General features: G+C 40.6%; 2 protein-coding genes across 3 annotated transcripts in view; both read left to right on the forward strand.

Moving 5' to 3' along the window:
• Positions 1–290: 290 nt before the first annotated feature.
• Positions 291–1,268, forward strand: LOC116599835 (olfactory receptor 2D3-like). The gene has a single exon (XM_032359799.1). The coding sequence runs from the start codon at positions 312–314 to the stop codon at positions 1,266–1,268; it is 957 nt and encodes a 318-aa protein (XP_032215690.1). The 5' UTR covers positions 291–311.
• Positions 1,269–8,211: 6,943 nt separating this feature from the next.
• The window catches only part of LOC116598947 (zinc finger protein 215-like), a 110,123-nt gene continuing 94,226 nt past the window's right edge, over positions 8,212–24,108 (forward strand). The window contains exons 1-2 of one of the 2 annotated variants that reach the window (XM_032358471.1): positions 8,212–8,436; positions 17,454–18,022. In XM_032358471.1, the coding sequence (XP_032214362.1) occupies positions 17,623–18,022 (400 nt within the window). In that variant the 5' untranslated portion in view covers positions 8,212–8,436; positions 17,454–17,622. The other variant, XM_032358470.1, reaches the window with a different exon arrangement.

Consider the following 24,108-nt stretch of genomic DNA (forward strand, 5'->3'; position numbering starts at 1 on the left):
ATCCACATAGTCTAATATCCTCATATCAGAACTAGCCAAGAAGGCTTTAACAACGTCATATTCTATAAATAAGTGGAAATGGGAAGAAAAGATTTGGGAAACAATGAAGTGAACTAACATTACAACCAACTAATAAGAAATAAAACATTCTATTTTGTATTACTTAGAATGATACGAATAGCAACAAGCTAGAAATATCCAATTTGGTTTTAAACTGGGCTTTAAATGATATTCTTCTATGGGACATGATGTCACCATCCCAAATTTTGTTCTTTTTATTTGTGCAAACAGGTAAAGAGGCATAAATCTCAATGGGAGAGGAAAACCAAACCTTTGTGACTGAGTTTATTTTCCTTGGCCTTTCCCAGGACTTGCAGACCCAGATCCTGCTATTTATTCTTTTTCTCGTCATTTATCTTTTGACTGTGCTTGGAAACCTGCTCATCATCCTTCTCATCTTCATGGATTCTCGACTTCACACTCCCATGTACTTTTTTCTTAGAAACCTTTCTTTCGCAGATCTCTGCTTCTCTACTAGTATTGTCCCTCAAGTGTTGGTCCACTTCCTTGTGAAGAGGAAAACTATTTCTTTTTTGGGGTGTGTGACACAGATAATTGTCTTTCTTCTGGTGGGGTGTACAGAGTGTGCACTGCTGGCGGTGATGTCCTATGACTGGTATGTGGCTGTCTGCAAGCCCCTGCACTACTCTACCACCATGACCCAAAAGGTGTGTCTCCAGTTGACCATAGGATCCTGGGCCAGTGGGGCACTAGTGTCTCTGGTGGATACCATCTTTACTTTCCAACTACCCTATCAAGGACAGAACATTATTAATCACTACTTTTGTGAACCTCCTGCCCTCCTGAAGCTGGCTTCAGCAGACACTTACAGTACAGAAATGGCCATCTTTGCCATGGGCGTGGTCATCCTCTTAGCTCCTGTCTGCCTGATCCTTGTGTCCTACTGGAATATTATCTCCACTGTGATCCAGATGCAGTCCGGGGAGGGGAGGCTCAAGGCTTTCTCTACTTGTGGCTCCCATCTCATTGTTGTTGTCCTCTTCTATGGCTCTGGAATATTCACCTACATGCGGCCAAACTCCAAGACCACAAAAGAGCAGGATAAGATGATATCTGTGTTCTATACAGTGGTGACTGCAATGTTGAACCCCATAATTTATAGCCTGAGAAACAAGGATGTCAAAGGGGCTCTCAGAAAACTAGCTGAAAGAAAGTTCTTTTCTCAAGGCGGTGATATCTGGGTCTGACTCCTAGTTTAGTTTAGTTTTAGATTTTTAGAGAGAGAGTGAGTGAGCAAAAGAGTGCATTCACATGAGGGAGAGTAGAGGAAGAGGGAGAGAGAATCTTAAACAGGTTCCATGCCACGGCAGAGCTGACTCAGGGCTCCATCTCAGCAACCCTGAGATCATAACCTGAGCTGATCAAGAATCAGACGCTCAACTCACTGAGCCACCCAGACACCCCTCTGGGTCTGACTTTTAGAACAATGCTAACATTCTTTTTTTTTTTTTTTTTTGAACTTCCAAACATTTTTTTTCCCAGCATAACAGTATTCATTATTTTTGCACCACACCCCGTGCTCCATGCAATCCGTGCCCTCTATAATACCCACCACCTGGTACCCCAACCTCCCACCCCCCGTCCCTTCAAAACCCTCAGATTGTTTTTCAGAGTCCATAGTCTCTCATGGTTCACCTCCCCTTCCAATTTGCCCAACTCCCTTCTCCACTCTAAGTCCCCATGTCCTCCATCCTATTTGTTATGCTCCACAAATAAGTGAAACCATATGATAATTGACTCTCTCTGCTTGACTTATTTCACTCAGCATAATCTCTTCCAGTCCCGTCCATGTTGCTATAAAAGTTGGGTATTCATCCTTTCTGATGTAGGCATAATTCTCTATCCCCAGGGGTACAGGTCTGTGAATCACCAGGTTTACACACTTCACAGCACTCACCAAAGCACATACCCTCCCCAATGTCCATATTCCCACCCCCTTCTCCCAACCCCCTCCCCCCAGCAACCCTCAGTTTGTTTTGTGAGATTAAAAGTCACTTATGGTTTGTCTCCCTCCCAATCCCATCTTGTTTCATTTATTCTTCTCCTACCCACTTAAGCCCCCATGTTGCATCACCACTTCCTCATATCAAGGAGATCATATGATAGTTGTCTTTCTCTGCTTGACTTATTTCGCTAAGCATGATACGCTCTAGTTCCATCCATGTTGTCGCAAATGGCAAGATTTCATTTCTTTTGATGGCTGCATAGTATTCCATTGTGTATATATACCACATCTTCTTGATCCATTCATCTGTTGATGGACATCTAGGTTCTTTCCATAGTTTGGCTATTGTGGACATTGCTGCTATAAACATTCGGGTGCATGTGCCCCTTTGGATCACTACGTTTGTATCCTTAGGGTAAATACCCAATAGTGCAATTCCTGGGTCATAGGGCAGTTCTATTTTCAACATTTTGAGGAACCTCCATGCTGTTTTCCAGAGTGACTGCACCAGCTTGCATTCCCACCAACAGTGTAGGAGGGTTCCCCTTTCTCCACATCCTCGCCAGCATCTGTCATTTCCTGACTTGTTGATTTTAGCCATTCTGACTGGTGTGAGGTGATATCTCATTGTGGTTTTGATTTGTATTTCCCTGATGCCGAGTGATATGGAGCACTTTTTCATGTGTCTGTTGGCCATCTGGATGTCGTCTTTGCAGAAATGTCTGTTCATGTCCTCTGCCCATTTCTTGATTGGATTATTTGTTCTTTGGGTGTTGAGTTTGCTAAGTTCTTTATAGATTCTGGACACTAGTCCTTTATCTGATATGTCATTTGCAAATATCTTCTCCCATTCTGTCAGTTTTCTTTTGATTTTGTTAACTGTTTCCTTTGCTGTGCAAAAGCTTTTGATCTTGATGAAATCCCAATAGTTCATTTTTGCCCTTGCTTCCCTTGCCTTTTGCGTTGTTCCTAGGAAGATGTTGCTGCGGTTGAGGTCAAAGAGGTTGCTGCCTGTGTTCTCCTCAAGGATTTTGATGGATTCCTTTTGCACATTGAGGTCCTTCATCCATTTTGAGTCTATTTTTGTGTGTGGTGTAAGGAAATGGTCCAATTTCATTTTTCTGCATGTGGCTGTCCAATTTTCCCAGCACCATTTATTGAAGAGGCTGTCTTTTTGCCATTGGACATTCTTTCCTGCTTTGTCGAAGATTAGTTGACCATAGAGTTGAGGGTCTATTTCTGGGCTCTCTATTCTGTTCCATTGATCTATGTGTCTGTTTTTGTGCCAGTACCATGCTGTCTTGATGACGACAGCTTTGTAATAGAGCTTGAAGTCCGGAATTGTGATGCCACCAACGTTGGCTTTCTTTTTCAATATCCCTTTGGCTATTCGAGGTCTTTTCTGGTTCCATATAAATTTTAGCATTATTTGTTCCATTTCTTTGAAAAAGATGGATGGTACTTTGATAGGAATTGCATTAAATGTGTAGAGAACAATGCTAACATTCTTAAAAGAGATACAGTATCTTGCTAGACAGTTATGGATTAGCTCAGGAAGCATAAACATGAAGGACGCATTCTAAAAACCATGAATACTCCACACTAAGATAGAACACAGAGGAGAAATAAAAGGTTAAAAGGTTAGGTTTTCTTGAGTATCAACACGTCAAATACTGTTTTGAAGTTTGTGATTAATTCAGTTAATATGGTTATGTTTTAAGCGTGATTACAACTGAAGAGGTTTAAATGGATTATCTTGAAATAACATCTAATATGAATCGCATATATGATTCTAACACCAAAGACATTTCAGGTGTAGATGTCCCAGTCATACAAACCTAGGAATAGGCACTGATAGAAACAATCAATATATCTGGAAGAGTCCTTAATCCTGGAATCATTAATGGCTCAGAGCATTTCAGCTTGTAAAATAGTACAAAAGCAAAATAATGTTCTTTCCTGAAAGCTTCAAAGAAATGAGTATTTCATCATCCCACATTTCATAGAAACATAGACTATTGGTCAAAAGGGGAATTAAAGGCCAATTAATCCAAATATAGTTCTGAGGCTTAAATCATAATATTTCTATTGAGCCTAACATTGGCCAAACAAACCAAACAGCATTGGCCTAAACAAGAATAGATAGCTCCTTACTCTCTTACATCATTCCCTTTCATTTATAAGTTGATCCTTGCCACAACATGTGTGAACTCCCACATATTGGAATATCCTGATACAACTTTCGACTCCCCCAAATCTCAACATCTAATAGCCTCCTGTTGATTGGAATCCTTCCCAATACATAGTCGATTAACACCTAATTTGTATGCCATATGTATTATATACTGTATTCTTACAGTAAGGTAAGCTAGAGAAAAGGAAATGTTCTTAAGAAGATTGTAAGAGAAAATGCATTCACATTTGTGTTAAAAAAAATCCACATGTAAGCGGACCCATTCAGTCCAAACCTGCAATGTTCAAAGGTCAACTATAGATAGTTCTTTGCTGTTACAGAGATCTTCCTTATGATTAGTCAAAATCAGTTTTCCTGTATCTTCAACCCACTTTCTCTAGTTTTAGTCCTAGAACAATTTTCAGTATCCTATACCACGACTCACTGAAGTCAGTTTCTGTATTGGCCCAAATTCAGTTCTCACAGCCAACCAGCCACTTGTTTCATTAAAGTTCCCTCATCTAACATGCTTTGGTTCCCTGTATTCATTCTGGTCATCCTCCTTTGCAGGAGCCCACTTCACCCAGTGAATACCTCTTCCAAAACCAAAAAATAAATTAAGATTTTAAAATTGGAGTTCACCAGTCTGAGGCTGACCTCTCCATAGGCTTAGAGGCCTGTGACCACATCTCAGTGTGGCTCAATGTCACCAGAATAGTCGATTCTGGGCTCCACTTCAGGTTTCATAAATCCTTAGTCCAAACAATCTGGCTAACAGCCACTTGCCTGTTTTACCCAAACCTTTACTCAGTCACATGTTTGGAGGGGATTCCACGATAACCATTCTTTATTCTTTTTAAAGATTTTGTTTATTTGAGAGAGAGCGAGCCACAGCAAGAGAGGGAACACAAGTAGGGAGGGGAAAGCAGGCTTCCTGCTGAGCAGAGAGCCAGGTAGAGGGCTCCATTCCAGGGTCCCAGGACCATGAACCAAGCCAAAGGCAGACCCTTAACCAAAAGAGCCACCCAGGCATCCATGGACAATAACCATTCTATAGTCGCCATGGATTTGAGTCCTATTCATTCCACCAAAATAGATGCTAATGTGACTTTTCTCACTAACAAAAGTTGCTCTCTCTATCTCAAAACAAAACAAAACCCCAAAACATGCCATCTCTCCTGCTATGGAGGGAGAGAGGGAATAAATGGCCAGAAAGCTTCTAAAGAAAAAATTTCGGAGCAGCTGGGTGGCTCAGTCAGTTAAGCAGCTGCCTTTGACTGAAGTCATGATTCCAGGCTTCTGGGATCCAGTCCCACACCAGGCTCTCTGCTCAGTGGGGAGTCTGTTCTTGCCTATCCCTCTGCCTGCCACTCCCCTTGCTTGTGCTCTCTCTCTCTTGCAATATCTCCCTACCTGTCAAATAAATAAATAAAAATCTTTAAAAAAGAGAAAAAAGAATTTTGAGTATACTTCCCAAATAATAATGAAGATAATGTATAGGTTAGGATTCTTAGGTGCAAGTTAACAGAGACAGAGAAACTCATAGCCAAGAGGAGCCTAAAGATACATAACAGCTAAATGTACTGTGGCTTCCTGGATGGGATCCTCGGACGGAAAAGATATAAGGGAAAAGAGAACAAAAGAAAAGAAAAAAAACAGCAAAGGAAATCTAAATAAGGTATGTATTCTAGTTAATAATGAGGAATCAATGAGGAACCTGGGTGGCTCAGTTTCTTGGACATCTGACTTGTGGTTTTGGCTCAGGTTATGGACTTCAGGTTGTAGAATCCAGCCCTATGTAGGAATCCATTGCTCAGCATTGAGTCAGTTTCCGATAATCTCTCTCCCTCATCCTCTGCTCCTCCCGCCCCCTGCTCATGCTCATTGTCTCTCACTCTCTTTATCTCTCTCTCACACACAAATAAATAAATAAAATCGTTAAAAATAATAGGGGATCAAGTTGATTTTCTTTTTGTAACAAATACCGTAATTATAATGTAAGGTGTTAATAAAGGGAAAAGTGGGTATATGAGGACTCAGGGTACTTCTCAGATTCTCTGTAAGTCTACAACAAATCTACAAAATAAAGTCTATTTCTAAAAAAGAAAAGAAACTGTTTGCTCTCCTTGCTTTTTCATCTCACTACTTCCCAATTCAAACACTAGACTGAGAGTATCTAATTGATGGAGTCCAAGTTACATGCTACACCTTAACTGCAGTGAAGACAAAGAAAGTGAATTTTAAATGGATTCAGCTTGTATGGAGGATACAGGTTCTAACTAGTCCAAGACTCCCAGATGACTATACATATGGAAAGGGTACTCAAATGATCAGAAGCCAAAAATTGACAAATGTTCACTACACATGGCCTATGACACCAAACCACCCCCACTAATGTCCTGACTACCTACAGATTCAGACTGACCAGTGTAACTCATAATCAATGTAACACAATATTCTGAGGATGTGTAGGACACAGAATGTTGAGTGGAGAGGTACAATAGCATCGCACAGGGAATGCTTCTGTTGGGCATTAGGATATTCTCATCTGATTGTGTTACTAATGTATTCCCCACTGCTACTGCAGTATCTGCCCCATATTAGCTCATCAACAAAAATTTGCCACATCAGTAATATGTGGTCTAGGAAACATTGGCTCAAGTAAGTTTTCTCTGTATTTTTTCTTAAAGAAATACAGATAGTTTTTAATTCAGAATATCTGGATGTCATGATGCTACATGGAAATGGAGTTGTAGCAAACGATCTCGTGCATCTCAAGGATCAAGTCCCAGAAAGCTTCAGAGTCCTTTATCTTTTCAGTGAAAGTCATACATTGAGAGAAACCTTACAAGTTGTTCTGTTAAAAAATATCTGGAGCGTTGGTGAAGCGACTGCAACTTGACAATTACCCTGTTCGGTTACACAGCAGTCAGTACTTCAGTGCACCTGTGAAGGCATATGGTCAGAAACATTGAATCTATAAGGTGTGAGAGAAAGGCTGCTTATCCTCCTTCCTACTTTGTGCCTTTTCCATTTCTCTGCTCTTTAATTGGCTGTAGAACATGTTTGAGACTAATTTACTGGCAACCTTACAAGTTAAAGTTTTGATTTTGTCTGGCAACTTTAGTATAACTCGTATAAAGGTCATCCTCATCACATAAAATTCATAGCACACACCCTATCCCCAGTCTTGGAAAATATCATCCATAATTCTGTAATAGCTTACTAATGGCCCTCTGAATATTGAAGCATAAGAAGAGGAGGTCAGTAAAAAAACATCTACTCCCCTTATTGTTTTAGCTGTTTAACTCATGCTCTAGATTTAAAGCTCTGTTCCAGGGAAGCTCTTCCTGATTTACTAGACTGAGCTCTTCCTCTGGGGCTTCCTCTGGACTCTTTCCTTTTAGTATTTTCTCTTTTTCTCTTTCCTTCTGCAACGTTGTCCTCACCCATAACCTCAACTGTCACTTACCCAGAATTAATACAAATTTTACACCGCTGGCCCGAGACACCTCGAGGCTCCAGACACCTCTCTCTATATGTCTACTTGATAATGCTTCTTGGACGGCACAAAGTATTTCATCCTCAACAAGCCAAAACTGAACTCATGGCCTTCCGCGAGACGTTTTACTTGGCTGCAAAACAGAAGCAATGAATGAGTGCATCAATCAGTGAAAACCATGTTTTCTACAAACCGGTATCATTTCAAAGTTCTGTCATGTTTTTTGGTTCCATGCAAATGGGGTGGTGGTGGCACCGAGAAGGTGGGGAAGATGTTGGCCCGTTCTCCCTGATGGGATGGGGGAAGCTAAGCCTGTTTGATAGTCCATTCTCCCTGCCTCTACCCTCACCCTCACCTCTACCCTGACCAAGGCCCCCAACCACCCGTTCCCGGCACTAGGGGTGGACGCCAGTCTCCGGGGTGGGCGGGATCTGGAGCAGGGGGCGGGACTGGAAGAAGCCCCCAGCCAGGACCGCGGACTGGAGCCGCGGGGGCTGATGGGGGCTCCTTCCATGGCCTGTGCGCGTGCGTGCGTCGGGGCCGCGCCTTGGCTTTTCTGAGACGCCGGTCGGCTGGCGGCGTGTAAGGGCCGGGTGTGGCCACGGCTTTCTGGCTGTGGTGCGACTACCCACGCCGGCTTCCTCCGCCCGCGACGCCCGCGGCCCCCGGGGGTCCTGGCGGAACCGGCGCCCGGCTGTGACTGAACAGAGCCCCTGCTGCGAGCGGTGCCCGCAGGTATCACCGGGTCAGCGGGCGGTGAGGACGTGGGTGTGGGGAATGGGAAATCCCGCCGGGGTGCGTCGGCTGGCTCGCAGCTGGCGCGGCGCTCCGCAGTCTCTGGGGGCCCACCTGGCGGGGGTCTCCGGAGCGGGGCGGGCGCGGGCTGCCGAAGGAAGTCAGGGCTCGGGAGAGCGGCGATCGACAGCGTTTAGCCGGCCCCTCTTGCATTCGGTGACGGGGCTTCAGCCTCCAGGCGCTCGACCTGGGCCCAGTGGCTTCGTCAATGGGTTAGGGAATAACTGGTATTGATCCGTCTCGGACAGAAGAAGGCTGGATCGATCAGCTGGAAAAGAAACTGGAGAAGACGTCCTTCCAGCTTGCTTTCTTTCCTTACCGTTCCTACCAGTCCTCGAAACAGTGAAACTTCGCGGCATCTGTCTTACTTTCAGACGCTTCCTTAGCAGACTGTTTTCTGCGCCCCTTAACTGCGCCAATTTCGACAGGTTCTTTTTACCACAAGCTGCCTCTCCGCGGTTGGGTGTGAACGACCCTGTTTGCCCACAGATACTGCCGGCGCACAGCTGGCACGTGTGCAGTTTCCTCAGCGCTCTGAAGCGCTGGAACCTGTGTCACGTGGGTGGTTAACGCTCCGGATTCCTGTCACGGGCGCCTTCTGAGCCCTCCCGTCCCGCGGTCCTGGCGCCCACTCTCAGCTCTTCGTTTTCGGACTGCCACCATCGTCCTGAAGGGCGTCCTCCGTACTTCAGAGTCTAAATGCGAACCGTTCTTGACTTCGTTTATTCCAGGGTGCGTCGCTCACAGACCGCTGAAGCTTCTCGCGGTCACAGCCATTCCTTGGACCTTCTATCATCCAGACTGTCCCTTTTGGAAATCCTCCTCAGAGATGTCCTCCTGAACATCTCTGTCCTCCTAGTACTATAATTACTGATACCGAGTGAGGTATTAATTTATATTTTAAGGTATAAATTCCCAGTATATTTTCTTGCTTTTTCTCACTTTGAGTAGAATGTTTAATTCATTTCATTCTTGTTTAAATATGGTTGTAAGTCTTTGACGTTGCCTAACGGTGGAACTTAAGCTGTGCTCTATGGATTTTGATGTCCAGTGTTTTTATTGGTTTTCATTTGAGTTGTACTTTGATGCAAAGTTTAAGTTTCAAATTAGTTGAGAATGTTTTTTACTTGTGTTAAATTCTAGGTTTCATTCTGATAGTAAGTGTGGTTCGTAGCACTGGTAGATACTTTGTATTTGAGGTTTTTTGTAAGTGATATAGTAACTTTTGTAAACATTTTCATAGCTGCTGAAATAGAAACTGCATTGTCGTGTTTTACATATCACTAAGCACATTTCATGTATACCATATTATTACTTAATTTTAGTTTATGTGTTTAGGATTTAGAAAGTTGCCTTAGTCTGTCCCATTTCCTGGGGGTGGGGGAGAGTGTTGATTTCATCTTTTGTTTTCTGAGGATTTTGCAATAAATACATTCCAATTATGTTATTGGTACATTTAACAAGTCCTATTTGATTATAAGTTGTACCTTCAGTCATTTAAAGTTTCCTTTTCATCTACTTTCATGGATTTATATGCCTGCATAATTGTTTATTATTTTTTTAAGATTTTATTTATTTATGTGACAGAGAGAGAGATCACAAGTAGGCGGAGAGGCAGGCAGAGAGAGAAGGGGAAGCAGGCTCCCTGCCGATCAGAGAGCCAGATATGGGGCTCCATACCATGGCAGGACACCGGAATCATGACCTGTGCTGAAGGCAGAGCCTTTAACCCACTGAGCCACCCAGGCACCCCTGTTTATTATGTTTTAAATCATCCCTTTATTTTCCTCTTTCCAGTTCTTTTGTTTTGGATGTCTTTTGAGTGTTTATACAGTGAAATTATTTATCCAGTACATTTACTATTACAGTGGATATCATTGTTACTATTTCTACCTTTAATTTTTTTAAGTTTCTGTGCTTCCTTGGTGTTTCATTTTATTTTTATCATTTGCCTGTGAGCTATTTTTCCTTCTTTCTCCCTTGATAGTAATTTAAAAAGTGGGCATATAGTTTATTCTTTGGTGGGACCCCATGATACCTCTGTAGCACTTTGAAACTTTTTTTTCTTTTTTCTTTTTTCTTTTTTTTTTTTCTTTTTTTTATTTGACAGAGAGAGAGATCACAAGTAGAGAGCCAGGCAGAGAGAGAGGGGGGAAGCAGGCTCCCTGCTGAGCAGAGAGCCCCATGCGGGGCTCCATCCCAGGACCCTGAGATCATGACCTGAGCCGAAGGCAGAGGCTTAACCCACTGAGCCACCCAGGCGCCCCTCTTTTTTCTTTTTTAATGAACCATGCTTTCCATAAGCTTAGAGAAGGTTTGTGTTGGATCTCAAAATCTTCCTTCACTTGATACACTTAGTTCTGTGTCTGGTGGAGATATAATGGGGGTACTAATGAGTGTATAAAATGGTGCCAGTACATCTGTACAAGATGGCGAATGGAGAGAAAGAGTTTTTAAGAAACTGTAGAAAACAATTTTAATTTGGTTTTCACCATAAAATTTTGTTCTCCCTTATCTCAGCATTTTGGAAGAGACTTTTAGATTTGTCTATCATATCACTGGTTCAATGAAGTATCCCTTTTTGTTCTTTACTCCTTCCAATCAAGATTGCCTGTCTCTCTTTTTTTTTTTTAAGATTTTATTTATTTACTTGATAGAGAGAGAGAGAAAGATCACAAGTAGGCAGAGAGAGGGGGAAGTAGGCTCCCCGCCAAGCAGAGAGCCCGGCGTGGGGCTTGATCCCAGAACCCTGAGATCATGACCCTAGCTGAAGGCAGAGGCTTAACCCACTGAGCCACCCAGGTGCCCCAAGATTGCCTGTCTCTTAAACCATTTTAGAATTTACCTTAATCTCATCCTATTTTACTAAATGGCTCCCTAATTGTTTCATAAATTTACCACACATCCTTTTGAATCTCTATACATCAGGCAAGTGTCTTTTAATTTTTTTAATAAAAATTTTATTTTACAACAATTTCAGACTTAAAGAAAAATTGAGAATATAGTACAAAGTGTTTGCATATACCACATACCCATTTCCCCAATTAGTAACAAACCAGTATGTTAATTAGAACTAACAGATCTAATTAACATACTGAATTAGATAACTGAAATCCATATTTAAATCATACTTCTTTGATTTTTGCCTAATGTCCTTTTTCTGATTCAGCATCCCACCCAGGATGTCATATTACATTTAGTTGTCATATCTCCTTTGGGTCGACTTTGCTGTGACAGTTTCTGAGACTTGTTTTTAATGACCTTTATAGTTTTGAGGAGTACTGGTCAGGTATACTGTAGGAAACCCATCTATTAGAATTTGTTAGAATTTCTCATGATTAGACTGGGGTTATGGGTTTGGGGAAGGCAAATCTTTCTACCACATCGTCTCAGAGGGACACACTGTAACATGACCTGTCATTATTGATGTTAACTCTGATCACGTGGCTGAAGTATATTTTTTAGGTTTCTCCACTATAAATTTATTCTTTTTCCTTCTTCCCGTATTTATTCTGGAAGGGATTCACTATGCAGAGCCCAATCTCAAGGGATGGAGAGTTATGCTCCTCCTCCTGGAGGGCTGAGTATCTACACAAATTATTTGGAATTCTGCATGAGAGATTGGTCTTTTTTTCCCCCCATTTATTTATTGGTTGAGTCAGTCATGTATATTAGTGTAGCTTATGGGTATTAATTTTTATAGTTTCAGTTATTGCTCATATTGTTTCAGCTTTGGCCATTGATGGCTCTTTCCTTTGGCTCCTCTTTACCTTGTACATTCCCCAGTAAGTGGTTTTTGAGCTCTTATCTATATTCAAGCACTTCAAGATGCTCCAAGCCCACCATATGTGTGTGTGTGTGTGTGTGTGTGTGTATTTTTTTTTTTTTTGAGAGAATGAGACGGCAGAAGTCGGGGAGAGGGACAGAGGGAGAGGCAGAGGGAGAAGGACCCCCCCCTCCTGCCAAGCCAGGAACCTGGTGTGAGATCATGACCTGAGCCAAATGCAGACGTCTACCTAACCAACTGAACCACCGAGGCACCCTCATCTTGTATATTTCTTGCTCCAGTTCTAGAATAAGTCATTTCTCCATGGAGCCATGGTTCCTTGTATAGAAGAATGGTATTAAAATCTGAGATCTGGGAGACCCTTGACCCCCTTTACCCATTCCTCCCACCTACCACTCTTCTCTAGCAACCACCAGGTTGTTCTCTGAACTTATATTTTTGTTTAAGATTACACATATAAGAAAAATCATACAGTATTTTTCTTTCTCTGACTTTGTTCCACATCATAATTCCCTTAAAGTACATCATGTTGTTGCAAATGGTAAGATTTTATTCTTTTTATAGCTGAATAATATTCCTGTGTGTGTGTGTGTGTGTGTGTGTGTGTGTGTGTGTAAATAAATTCCTTTATCCATTCATCTATCGATGGACATTTAGGTTGTTTTCGTATCTTGGCTATTGTAAACAGTGCTGCAGTGAACATGAGGGTGTGTATATCTTTCCCACTTAGTGTTTTCATTTTCTTTGGATAAATACCCAGAAGTGGAGTTGCTGGATATAGGGTAGTTCTATTTTACTGTTTTAAGGAACCTCCACACTGTTCCAGAGTGGTTGTACCAATTGACACCGCCATCAACAGTGTACAAGGGTTCCTTTTTCTCCGTATCCTCAGCAACACTTGTTATGTCTTGTCTTTTTCATAATAATCATTCTTGCAGGTGTGGGGTGATGCCTTATTGTGGTTTTGACTTGGTTTTGCCTGATGATCAGTGATGTTGAGCATATTTTAGGTATCTGTTGGCCATCTGTATGTTTTCTTTGGAAAAATGTTCAAATGTCTTTGGAAAAATATTAAAATCTTCTGCCTATTTTTAAATCAGGTTTCTTTTTTGTTATTAAGTTGTAGGAGTTCTTTATATATTTTGGATATTAATCTCTTACCAGATATGATATGCAAATATATCTGCAAATCAGTCAATGCGATACACAACGTTAAGAAAACGAAAAATAAAATCACATAATTTCAATAGATGCAGAAAAATGATTTGACAAAATTCAACATCCATTTATGATTTTAAGAAACTCAATAAAATGGATATTGATTGCATATTATCTGCCAAGAAGTGGATTAGTGTTCTTTTAATCCCTATAATTCAATCAGACAGGTATTTTTATATCCATGTTACAGTTGAGAAAACTCAGGTTTGGTTAGATAATTTGCTTAAATTAGTACAGCTGGGGTTTAACCTCATGTCAGTATGACTCCCAAGTATGTACTCTTAGTCACTGTGTATCCTCTATAGCAGGGTTTCTTTACTTTGGAATTACTGACACTTTGGGCTGGATAATTCTCCATTGTAGAGCACTGTCTTGTGCATTGTAAGATGTTTAGCAGGCTCCCTGGGCTTCTCTCAGTGGATGCCTATAAGAGCCCCCAGTTGTGATAGCTAAAACTGTCTCCAGACATTGTCAGATTTCCTTGGTATCAAATTGCTCATGAAAACCCCTGGCTTAGAGAAGCATAATAAAATGAACGCTGAAAATTGAATTGCATCCATACTTGGAGAATTGTAAATTGGGTAAAAAGCTGTATCTGAACTTCCGTGAGTGTAATGACTCTTGTAATTTGACAAGCTCTTTGGGGAACAATGAGTGCTCTTTTCAGAGTTGTTAAAAGAGATGCTCAGTGGCACCTGGGTGGCTCAGTGGGTTAAAGCCTCTACCTTCGGCTCAGGTCATGATCCCAAGGTCCTGGGATCAAGTCCCACATCGGGTTTCCTCCTCTCTCTCTGCCTGCCTCTTTGCCTACTTGTGATCTCTGTCAAATAAATGAATAAAATCTTAAAAAAAAAAGATACTGGCTCTTTTGGGAAGGCTTTTCAGTCCATATGCTTTTTGCACAACCTCTGTGGATCTCTTGACTTGGCTATACCCTATAAGGACTCCCACTGAAGAACAATGCCAGTTACTCTGCTAGCAAGTTGTATTTTCTCTCCAGTGGCCTTCTGAATGAATTAGTACCAAATATGGCCCGTGTAGTCTTCTGAGCCTAAATGTTTAGTTGAGCCTATAACTTCCTTAGTGAACATTGCAGACTCTCCCATAGTGAGTCCTAACAAATGAAAACTTCTAATCATTATAATCTTGGAATGTACTTTTTTTTAATTGAAGTAAAATTAGCATACAATATTAGTTTCAGGTATACAATATATTCTGCAGTTCTATACAGTACTTAAAATGCTCACCACTATAAGTGTTGTTACCATCTGTCATCATAGGTTATTACAGTTTACTACGTATATTCTTTATGCTGTATTTCTCATCACTGTGACTAATTTTGTAACTGAAATTTATACTTCTTAATTCCCTTTATTTTTCATATCCCCCCACTCACCTCCACTCTGGCAACCACCATATTTAAGAGTCTTTTTGGTTTGTTTGTTCGTTCATTTGTTTTGGTTTTTAGATTCCACATGTAAGTGAAATTGTATGGTATTTATTTTTCTCTCTTATTTCACTTAGCGTAATATCCTCTAGATCCATCCATGTTGTTGCACACAGCAAGATCTCATCCTTTTTTTTATGGCTGAGTGATATCCCATTGTATATGTATACTACCTCTTCTTTATCCATTCATGTTGGGTTGCTTTCATATCTTAGCTATTGTAAATAATTCAATAAACATAGGGGTACATATATCTTTTTAAATTACTGTCTTCATTTTGTTCAGTGAAATACCCAGTGGTGAAATTACTGGATCATGTCCTATTTCTGTTTTTAATTTTTTGACAAACCTCTGTATTGTTTTCCACAGTGGTTGCACCAGTTGACATTCCCACCAGCAGTATACAGGATTCCTTTTTCTCCACATTCTTACCAACACTTGTTATTTCTTGTCTTTTTGATACATTTTCTGACAGGTCTGAAATGATAGCTCATTGTGGTTTTGATTTGCATTTCCTGATGATTGGTGATGTTGAGCATCTTTTCATGTAGCTATCGGCCATTCATATATCTTCTTTGGGAAAATGTCTATTCAGGTCCTCTGCCCATTTTTTTGATTGAATGTGTGTGTGTGTGTGTTTCAAGTTGTATATATTCTTTATATATTTCGGATATTAACTGCCTATCAGATATGTGATTTTCAAATATATTCTCCCATTCAGTAGGTTGCCTTTTTGTTTTGTTGATGGTTTCCTTTACCATGCAAAAGTTTTTATTTTGATGTAGTCCCAATAGTTTATTTTTGTGTTTGTTTTTCTTGTTTAAGGAGACATATCCATAAATGTGTTGCTAAGGTCTCGGACATGTTGCTAATGTCCGAGAAATTACTGCCTTTATTTCTGTTATGAGTTTTATGGTTTCTGGTCTCTTATTTTATTTATTTTATCATTTTGAGATTATTTTTGTGTATGGTATAAGAAAGTGGTCCAGTTTCATTCTTTTGCATGTAGCTGTCCAGTTTTCCAGCACCATTTATTGCAGAGACTGTCCTTTCCCCATGCTTGCCTCACTTATCATAGATTAATTAACCATATAGGTATGGAGTTTTTTCCTGGCTCTCTAACCATTTCTTTTTTTTTTTTTTAGATTTATTTATTTATTTATTTGACAGACAGAAATCATAAGTAGGCAGAGAGGCAGGCAGAGAGAGGAAGGGAAGCAGGCTCCCCACTGAGTAGAGAGCCCAATGAGGGGCTTGATCCCAGGACCCCGGGATTATGACCTGAGCAGAAGGCAGAGGCTTTAACCAACTGAGCCACCCAGGCGCCCCTCTTTAACCATTTCTGTGTCATTGAAATGTACGTTTAGATTTTTCTCTGGCAATGAAATGACTCATATTTATTCTCTTTTTTAAATAATTGTTTAACTTAATTTTTAGTGGTATTCCAATTTTATTCATTTTATATAATCTTATTGATATTTTAGTGAGAATTTGTTTTTTAGGCATCACTAGTGTAAAGCCTTAATAACTTGAATATCCTTCTGAAGATGTGTTTTGCTTAGTTTTAAAGCAAAAATGTGTTGGAGCACATAGGTGGCTCTGTTAGTTAAGTGTCTGCCTTTGGCTCAGGTCATGATCCCAGGGTTCTGGGATCCAGCTCCATGTTGGGCTCCCTGATCAGCGGAGCGTCTACTTCTCCCTCTCCCTCCCGTTTCCTCTGCTTGTGTTCTCTCTCTTTCTCTCTATTAAATAGATAAATAGGGGTGCCTGGGTGGCTCAGTGGGTTAAAGCCTCTGCCTTCGCTTGGGTCGTGGTCTCGGGGTCCTGGGATCGAGCCCTGCGTGGGGCTCTCTGCTCAGCAGGGAGCCTGCTTTCCTTCCTCTCTCTGCCTGCCTCTCTGCCTACTTGTGATCTCTGTCTGTCAAATAGATAAAATCTTAATAAATAAATAAATAAATAAATAGACAAATAAAATTAAAAAAAAAAAAGCAAAAATATGTTGTCACCTGGTGCAGGAAAAACCTAATTGCAGTTAAATTATGAGGTTTGTTTTAAAAGGACTGTTTCATTTATCACTTTTTGTGTGATGTTTGTGTTTTCTGTCTTTTTGGTGGGTGATAAGGGGAAAGAGATAGTATATTTTCTTGTTATAAAAATGGGAAACAAGGGGCACCTGTGTGGCTCGGTGGGTTAAGCCTCTGCCTTTGGCTCTGGTTGTGATCTCAGGATCCTGGGATTGGGCCCACATGGGGCTCTCTGCTCGGCAGGGAGCCTGCTTTTCCCTTCCCTTCTGCCTGCCTCTCTGTCTACTTGTGATCTCTCTCTGTGTGTCAAATAAATAGATAAAATCTTTTTAAAAAATGGGAAACAAGAATGGAATGATAACTTATAATATTTATTATACAATTTTTAAGAATATTATTTGTATTATAATATCTTTTAACACTATGCTAATATGTGTTCATTAAATATAGGTCATATTGGTGTCTTTTTTCATTCTCTCAGGTACCTGATTGTTGGCTGAAGCTCCTGGAATTTTTCTCTTATTGAGATAGAACTTGGCTGAAATCACATTGCACATAAATTGTACACAAATGCTTAGCCCAAGCCTGAAAATTACTAGAATCCTCCAGTTAGACAAATTCAAACTACAGTGGGAGTTCTGTCTAGGAAGATGCAGCCTCTGAACAAGTTGATGGCTATCTCAAAACCTCAAAACCTGATTCAGCGTGAACAAAGTGAAGTCCTGAAAGCAGAAGTGTCCTGGCAGCAGGAATCCATTCCAGTCATGGAAACATACAACTCTGAGGCCTCTCGTCAAAAGTTCAGACATTTCCAGTATTTGGCAGTGTCTGGGCCTCATGAAGCCCTGAGTCAACTCTGGGAGCTCTGTCTTCAGTGGCTGAGACCAGACGTTCATACAAAGCAGCAGATCCTAGAGCTGTTGGTGCTAGAACAGTTTCTGACAATTCTCCCTGAAGACCTCAGGACTTGGGTGAATTTACAGCATCCAAAGAACAGCAAAGAAGTGGTGTCCCTCATAGAGGAAGTGATTGAAATGCTTAAAGATGAAGGTGAGCATGTAGAAAATTGGCAATAGAATTATTACTATTATTGACCCTTACGTGAAATCCAAAAAAAACAAAAAAAAAACAAAAAAAAAAAGGAAAAATTAGCTTGTACATACAGAGAACAGATTGGTTGCCGGAGGTGAAGGATGGGCAAAATGGGTGGAGGGTCACAAGTATAGAAACTTCCAGGTATAAAATAAATAAGTCATGGGGATGTAATGTACAGGATAGTGACTATAGTCGATAATACTGTATTGCATATTTGAAATTTGTTAAGACATTAGATCTTAAGGGGCACCTGGGTGGCTCAGTGGGTTAAAGCCTCTGCCTTCAGCTCAGATCATGATTCCAGGGCCCTGGGATCGAGCCCCGCATCAGGCTCTCTGCTCCGAGGGGATACTGCTTCCTTCTCTCTCTGCCAGCCTCTCTGCCTACTTGTGATCCCTGTCTGTCAAATAAATAAACAAAAATTTTTTTTAAGATTTTATTTATTTATTTGACAGACAGAGATCACAAGTAGGCAGAGAGGCAAGCAGAGAGAGAGGGGGGAAGCAGGCTCCCCGCTGAGCAGAGAGCCCGATGCGGGGCTCCATCCCAGAGCCCTGGGATCACGACCTGAGCCGAAGGCAGAGGCTTTAGCCCACTGAGCCACCCAGGCGCCCCAAATAAACAAAATCTTAAAAAAATAAAAATAAAAAAATAAGACATTAGATCTTAAGAGCACTCATTACAAAAAAATAATTTTGTAACTATATGTGGTGACAGATGTTAACAGACTTACTTTGGTGATCATTTTGTAATATACATTAAATATTGAATCATTATGTTGTTCACCTGAAGCTAATAGAGTTGACCCATGAACAACATGGTTTTAAACTGTGTGGGTCCAATTATACATGGGTGTTTTTCAATAAATACAGCACAGTACAGTAAATGTATTTTATGATTTTCTTAACATTTTCTTTTCTCTGCCTCACTTTACTGTATGTAATACGTATAAAAATATGCATTAGACTGCTCATGTTATTGGTATGGCTTCTGGTCAGTGGTAGGCTATTAGTAGTTAAGTTTTGGGGGAGTCAGAAGTTATATGCCGATTTCCAACTACTCAGGAGGTTGGTGTCCCTGACCACTCTTGTTGTTCAAGGGTCAACTGTAGGATGTTATATGTCAATTACACATCAGTTAAAAAGAAAAAAAAAAGAACCTTAAAAAAAGAGTAACTGACACTTTCCATATGAAAAGAAATTATCTTTTTCTGAAGCTAGAGGGTGCCAAGGTCCAGATCATGAAGGACTTTACTATATCAGGAAGCACAGGTTTTATTTTGTAGGAAATGAAAGTAGAGATGAGATCTCACAGCATGGGTAGGGGAGTAAAACGATTTGATTTGCCTTTTAAAATATCATTTTGATAGCAATATGGAGTAGGTGGTTGGCAAACTATGGCCACCAAACCAAAAGTTTTTGGAGATGGTGCTTTTGTAATATACATTAAATATTGAATCATTATGTTGTTCACCTGAAGCTAATAGAGTTGACCCATGAACAACATGGTTTTAAACTGTGTGGGTCCAATTATACATGGGTGTTTTTCAATAAAAATCAGCCATGCCCACTGATTTACTTTTAGTCTACAGTTGATTTCATGCCATGAGCAGAGTTGATTGGCTATAGCAGAGACTATATTGCCTGCAAAACCCAGAATAGTTGCTATCTGGATCTTCACAGAAAAAGTTTATCAGCGTCTTGTTTAAGGGATAGACCTGACGACCCTGAAAACAGGAAAATGAGTTGAGATAGATGAGGTGTTAAAGAATGTGGAAGTATTGGGAAAACAGGAATTTGAACCTGAAGGAATTATGGGCTGCATATAAGATGTGAGTAGGGGTAAGATTTGATGTAAATGTGCATGTTCTGCCACACATGAATAGGGCACAAGTAGCAGATGTTATGGGAGGGGATTTATACAGTAGTTATGTGGCATGTTGAATTTGAGATCTCTATAGGTTTGGAAATTTACAGGTATGAATAGAAGTAGGAAAAATACATATCGTTAGGGAGCATCAGTATTTAAGGTCTGTCATAGATCTAACTGCCCATTACAGGAAATACAGAGGATGGAGGAACATGTTAAATCATATCATGGGAATGCCATTAGCAAAATCTAAACTCTGGGAAACTGTAAGATAATCTAGTTTCTAAAACAATGATTTGATTTATTTATTTTTTAAAGATTTATTTATCTGACAGAGAGAGACACAGTGAGAGAGGGAACAGAAGCAGGGGGCATGGGAGAGGGAGAAGCAGGCTGCCTGCCAAGCAGGGAGCCTGATGTGGGGCTCGATCCCAGAACCCTGGGATCATGACCTGAGCCGAAGGCAGACGCTTAAATGACTGAGCCACCCAGGCGCCCCTAATTTTATTTTTTTTAAGATTTTGCTTATTTAGAGAGAGCACACATGCACAGGCAGGCAGAAAGGAAGAGAGAATCTCCAGCAGAGTCCATACTGAGCAGGAGCCCAACATGGGGCTCCATCTCATGAGCCCAACATGAGCCTGGGGTCATGACCTGAGCCGAAACCAAAGGTTGGATGTTTAACCAGATGAGCCACCCAGGCACCTCTCTACAACAAAATAATTTTAAGGGGAAGTTGTGATACGGACAAGAGATTTAGAAATTAAATGTAAAAGATGTGTAACAAATCAAGAGAGTGTGTGAACCTTATAAGTCATGAGGCAGTTGATTGGATATTTGACAAGGAATTATTGGCTGAGGAGAGTGATGATATTATTGCTATATTCAGTCCTTATTTGAAAAAGAAATAAAAGATTAAACAGAAGAAGAAAAACCAGGTAAGCAGGCTAGAAAACATAATCTGGGACATTAGAGAACCAGGAAATGTTAGCATCTTGAGCTAGGAAAAGAGAAGTATTCAAGAAGGGAGTGTCGTGTCAGCACTGGTATGACAAAAAGGTTCTCCTATTACGATGAGTTTTGAGGGTGCCTGGGTGGCTCAGTTGGTTAAGTGACTGGGTTGAGCTCAGTTCATGATCCTGGAGTCCCAGTATCAAGTCCCACATCACGCTCCCTGCTGGGCAGGTAGTCTCCTTCTCCCTCTGACCCTCCCTCTTCTCATGCTCTCTCTCTCTCTTTCTCTCTTAAATAAATAAATAAAATCTTTTCTAAAAAAGCTTTAAAAAGATGAGTATTGGAAGCAATTTAATGAAATTGTTGATTATGAAGTAATTGTTAAGCTTTAGAACAGTTTCAGAGAAGGAGTTGAGGTGGTGCTTGGTAGTTAGTTATATTAGTTTTCTATTGCTGCCATAACAAATGACCACAAAGTTAGTGAATGTATTATTCTACAGGTCTGTAGATCAGTAGTCCAAAATGGCTCTCCCTGAACAAAAATCAAGGCATCAATAGGACTGCATTCCTTTTTGGACCTCATGATTCCTTTCTTTCACCCCTCTTCAAAGCTTGCAATGGTGAGCCATGTGCTTTCCACACTGCTTCCTCTTACCCTCCATTCTGTTGTCACAGTACATGCACTTGCTCAGTAGATCATGGTTGCTTTCTCTCCCTCTCTCACTTACCCTGACCACAGCTGGGAAACCTGTTTTTTAGGATTCATGTGATTAGATTGTGATCACCCAAATAATAAAGGGTGATTCCTCATCTCTCAAGGTCCTTAACTTTAATCATATCTGCTGAATCCCTTTTGCCAGTGTATCCAAGGATTAGGGGTGTGTATCTCTGGGGTCTTTTATTCTCCCTATCACATACATACTCCCCACCAGCACCACCACCAAAAAGAGATGGATGCGAAGGTGTGAATGTGATAATGATTATAGACTATTCTTGAAGTCTGGTTGAGAAGGAAAGGAGAGGTTGCCGGGTAATAGAGGAGTGAGGAAGGTTTTTAATTTGTTTTACCTGTCTTGGCTCTCTAAAGAACCCACCCAAAGGGCTTGCCCTTGTTTTATCTGAGTCAGAACTCTCCCAGGGCAGAGGTGGCCACCTGGGCAGCATTTGTCAAAGCATTTAATGGGAAATGTATTAGCCTCTCCCACCTAAGATAGTGAACACAAAAAGATTGGGAGGAAAGGCTGAGGGGTATGAGATGCTTTGGGGAATAAGGTTTTTGAAAAGTTCTTACATACTCCTAGAGATGTAGAAAGCAGGGTACATGTTTAGAAGGACCTGATAAGGCCTTACTTAACTCTCACCTCTGGCTGACCTTCAAGCTTTGCGTAAACAGAAACTAAAGACTAAGATAATGTTGAAAAATTATCTGGCTAAGTGTTGAAGGCAAGTCTCAACACCTGCAGCCCATCTGCAAAGACTAGGAAATGACTTTTGTTTGTGGTTGTTTTGTTTTGTTCTGTTCTGTTCTGTTCTGTTTTGATTCCAGGTAGCTGACCACTAAGCTAAGGGAACAGACTTAAGTGGGTACACACAACAAAGAATATAGATGTTACAAATCAGTTAAAAAAAAGTAAGTCAGTGATGAACAAGAATTAAAACAGTCAGGCCCACAGAAATTGACAAAAATGAGGGAGAAATAGATCAGTAATAATCTGGAGACTTAAGCACCCCACTTTCATTAGGGGATAGAACAGGAAGAAAGACGAAAAAGGAAATAGAAGACTTTAACTACTCTATAACCAAGTTAGACCTAACAAATACATAAGCACTCTACCCAACAACAGTAGAATGTATATTCTTTTCAAATGCACATGGAATATTTTCCAGGGTAGACCAAATGTTAGGCAAAAAAAGTGACAATTAATTTAAACATTTAAATCATAGAAAGTATCTTTTTTGACCACAAGAGAATGAAATTAGAAATCAATAATAGAAGGAACTCTAAAGGGACGCCTGAGTGGCTCAGTTGGTTAAGGGTCTGCCTTTGGCTCAGGTCATGATCCCAGGGTCCTAGAATGGAGCTTCACATTGGGCTCCCTGTTCAGTGGGGAGCCTGCTTCTCCCTCTCCTTCTGCTTCTCCCCCTGCTTGTGGACTCTTGCACTCTATCTCTGTCAAATAAATAAAGTATTTTTTTTAAAAAGAAGGAAATCTGGAAAATTCATAAATATGTAGAAATGTTAAAAAAGATTAGGCAGAGATAAATGAAATAGAGGATAGAAAAACAACAGGATCAATGAAACAAAGTGGGTCATTTGAAAAAATAAAACTGACAAAGACTTAACTACACCGACCAAGAAAAAAAAGAAGACTTCCTAACATATTGATGATGAGTTTTAACCTAATGCCAAAGCCAGGCGAAGACCTCACAAGAAAAGAAAACCAGCAAGCGACATCCAGCAGCATATTAAGAGGATAATACACCATGACCAAATGGGATTTTTCCCAGGAATACAGGATGGTTCAACATATGAAAATAAATATTATACACCATTCTAATCGGGGAAAATCACAAGGTCCTCTTTTTTATTTTTTTTAAATAAGATTTTATTTATTAGAGAGAGTACATGCGTGCCCAAGTTGGGGAGAGGGGCAGAGGGAGAGGCTGAGGGAGAAGCAGACTCCCCGCTAAGCAAGGAGCCTGTTGTGGGACTCAGTCCCAGGACCCCGAGATCATGACCTAAGCTGAAGGTAGACACTTAACAGACTGAGTCACCCAGGTGCCCACAAGGTCCTCTTGATACAGAAAAAGTATTTGACAGAATCCAATGCCCTTTCATGATAAAAGCACTTAACATACTAGGATTAGAAGGGAATTGCTTTTACCGGATAAAGGGCATCTATGAAAAATCTATAGGAAGCATCTTACCTAATGGTTAAAGACTGAAAGCTTTGCCCTTAGAATAAGGAGCAAGACAAGGATGCCCACTCTGGCCACTTCTGTTCAACATTATACTGGAGGTACTAGCTAGTACAACTAAAAAATATCCTAATTGGAAAGGAAGAAGTAAAGCTATCTTTACTGTCATGTGATCTATTCTTAGGCAGTTTATCCTTGAACAACATGGGTTTAAAATGCCTAGGTCACTTTTATGTGATTTTTTTTTTTTAAGATTTCATGCAAAAGCCATAAGGCATTTATTTACAACGCCTATCCCA

This window comes from Mustela erminea, chromosome 9 (assembly GCF_009829155.1).
Source record: "Mustela erminea isolate mMusErm1 chromosome 9, mMusErm1.Pri, whole genome shotgun sequence".
NCBI classification, from domain to species: domain Eukaryota; kingdom Metazoa; phylum Chordata; class Mammalia; order Carnivora; family Mustelidae; genus Mustela; species Mustela erminea.

Bases quoted from the DNA above. Each gene is read 5' to 3' on its own strand.
- LOC116599835 (XM_032359799.1), top strand. From the start codon at position 312: ATGGGAGAGGAAAACCAAACCTTTGTGACTGAGTTTATTTTCCTTGGC.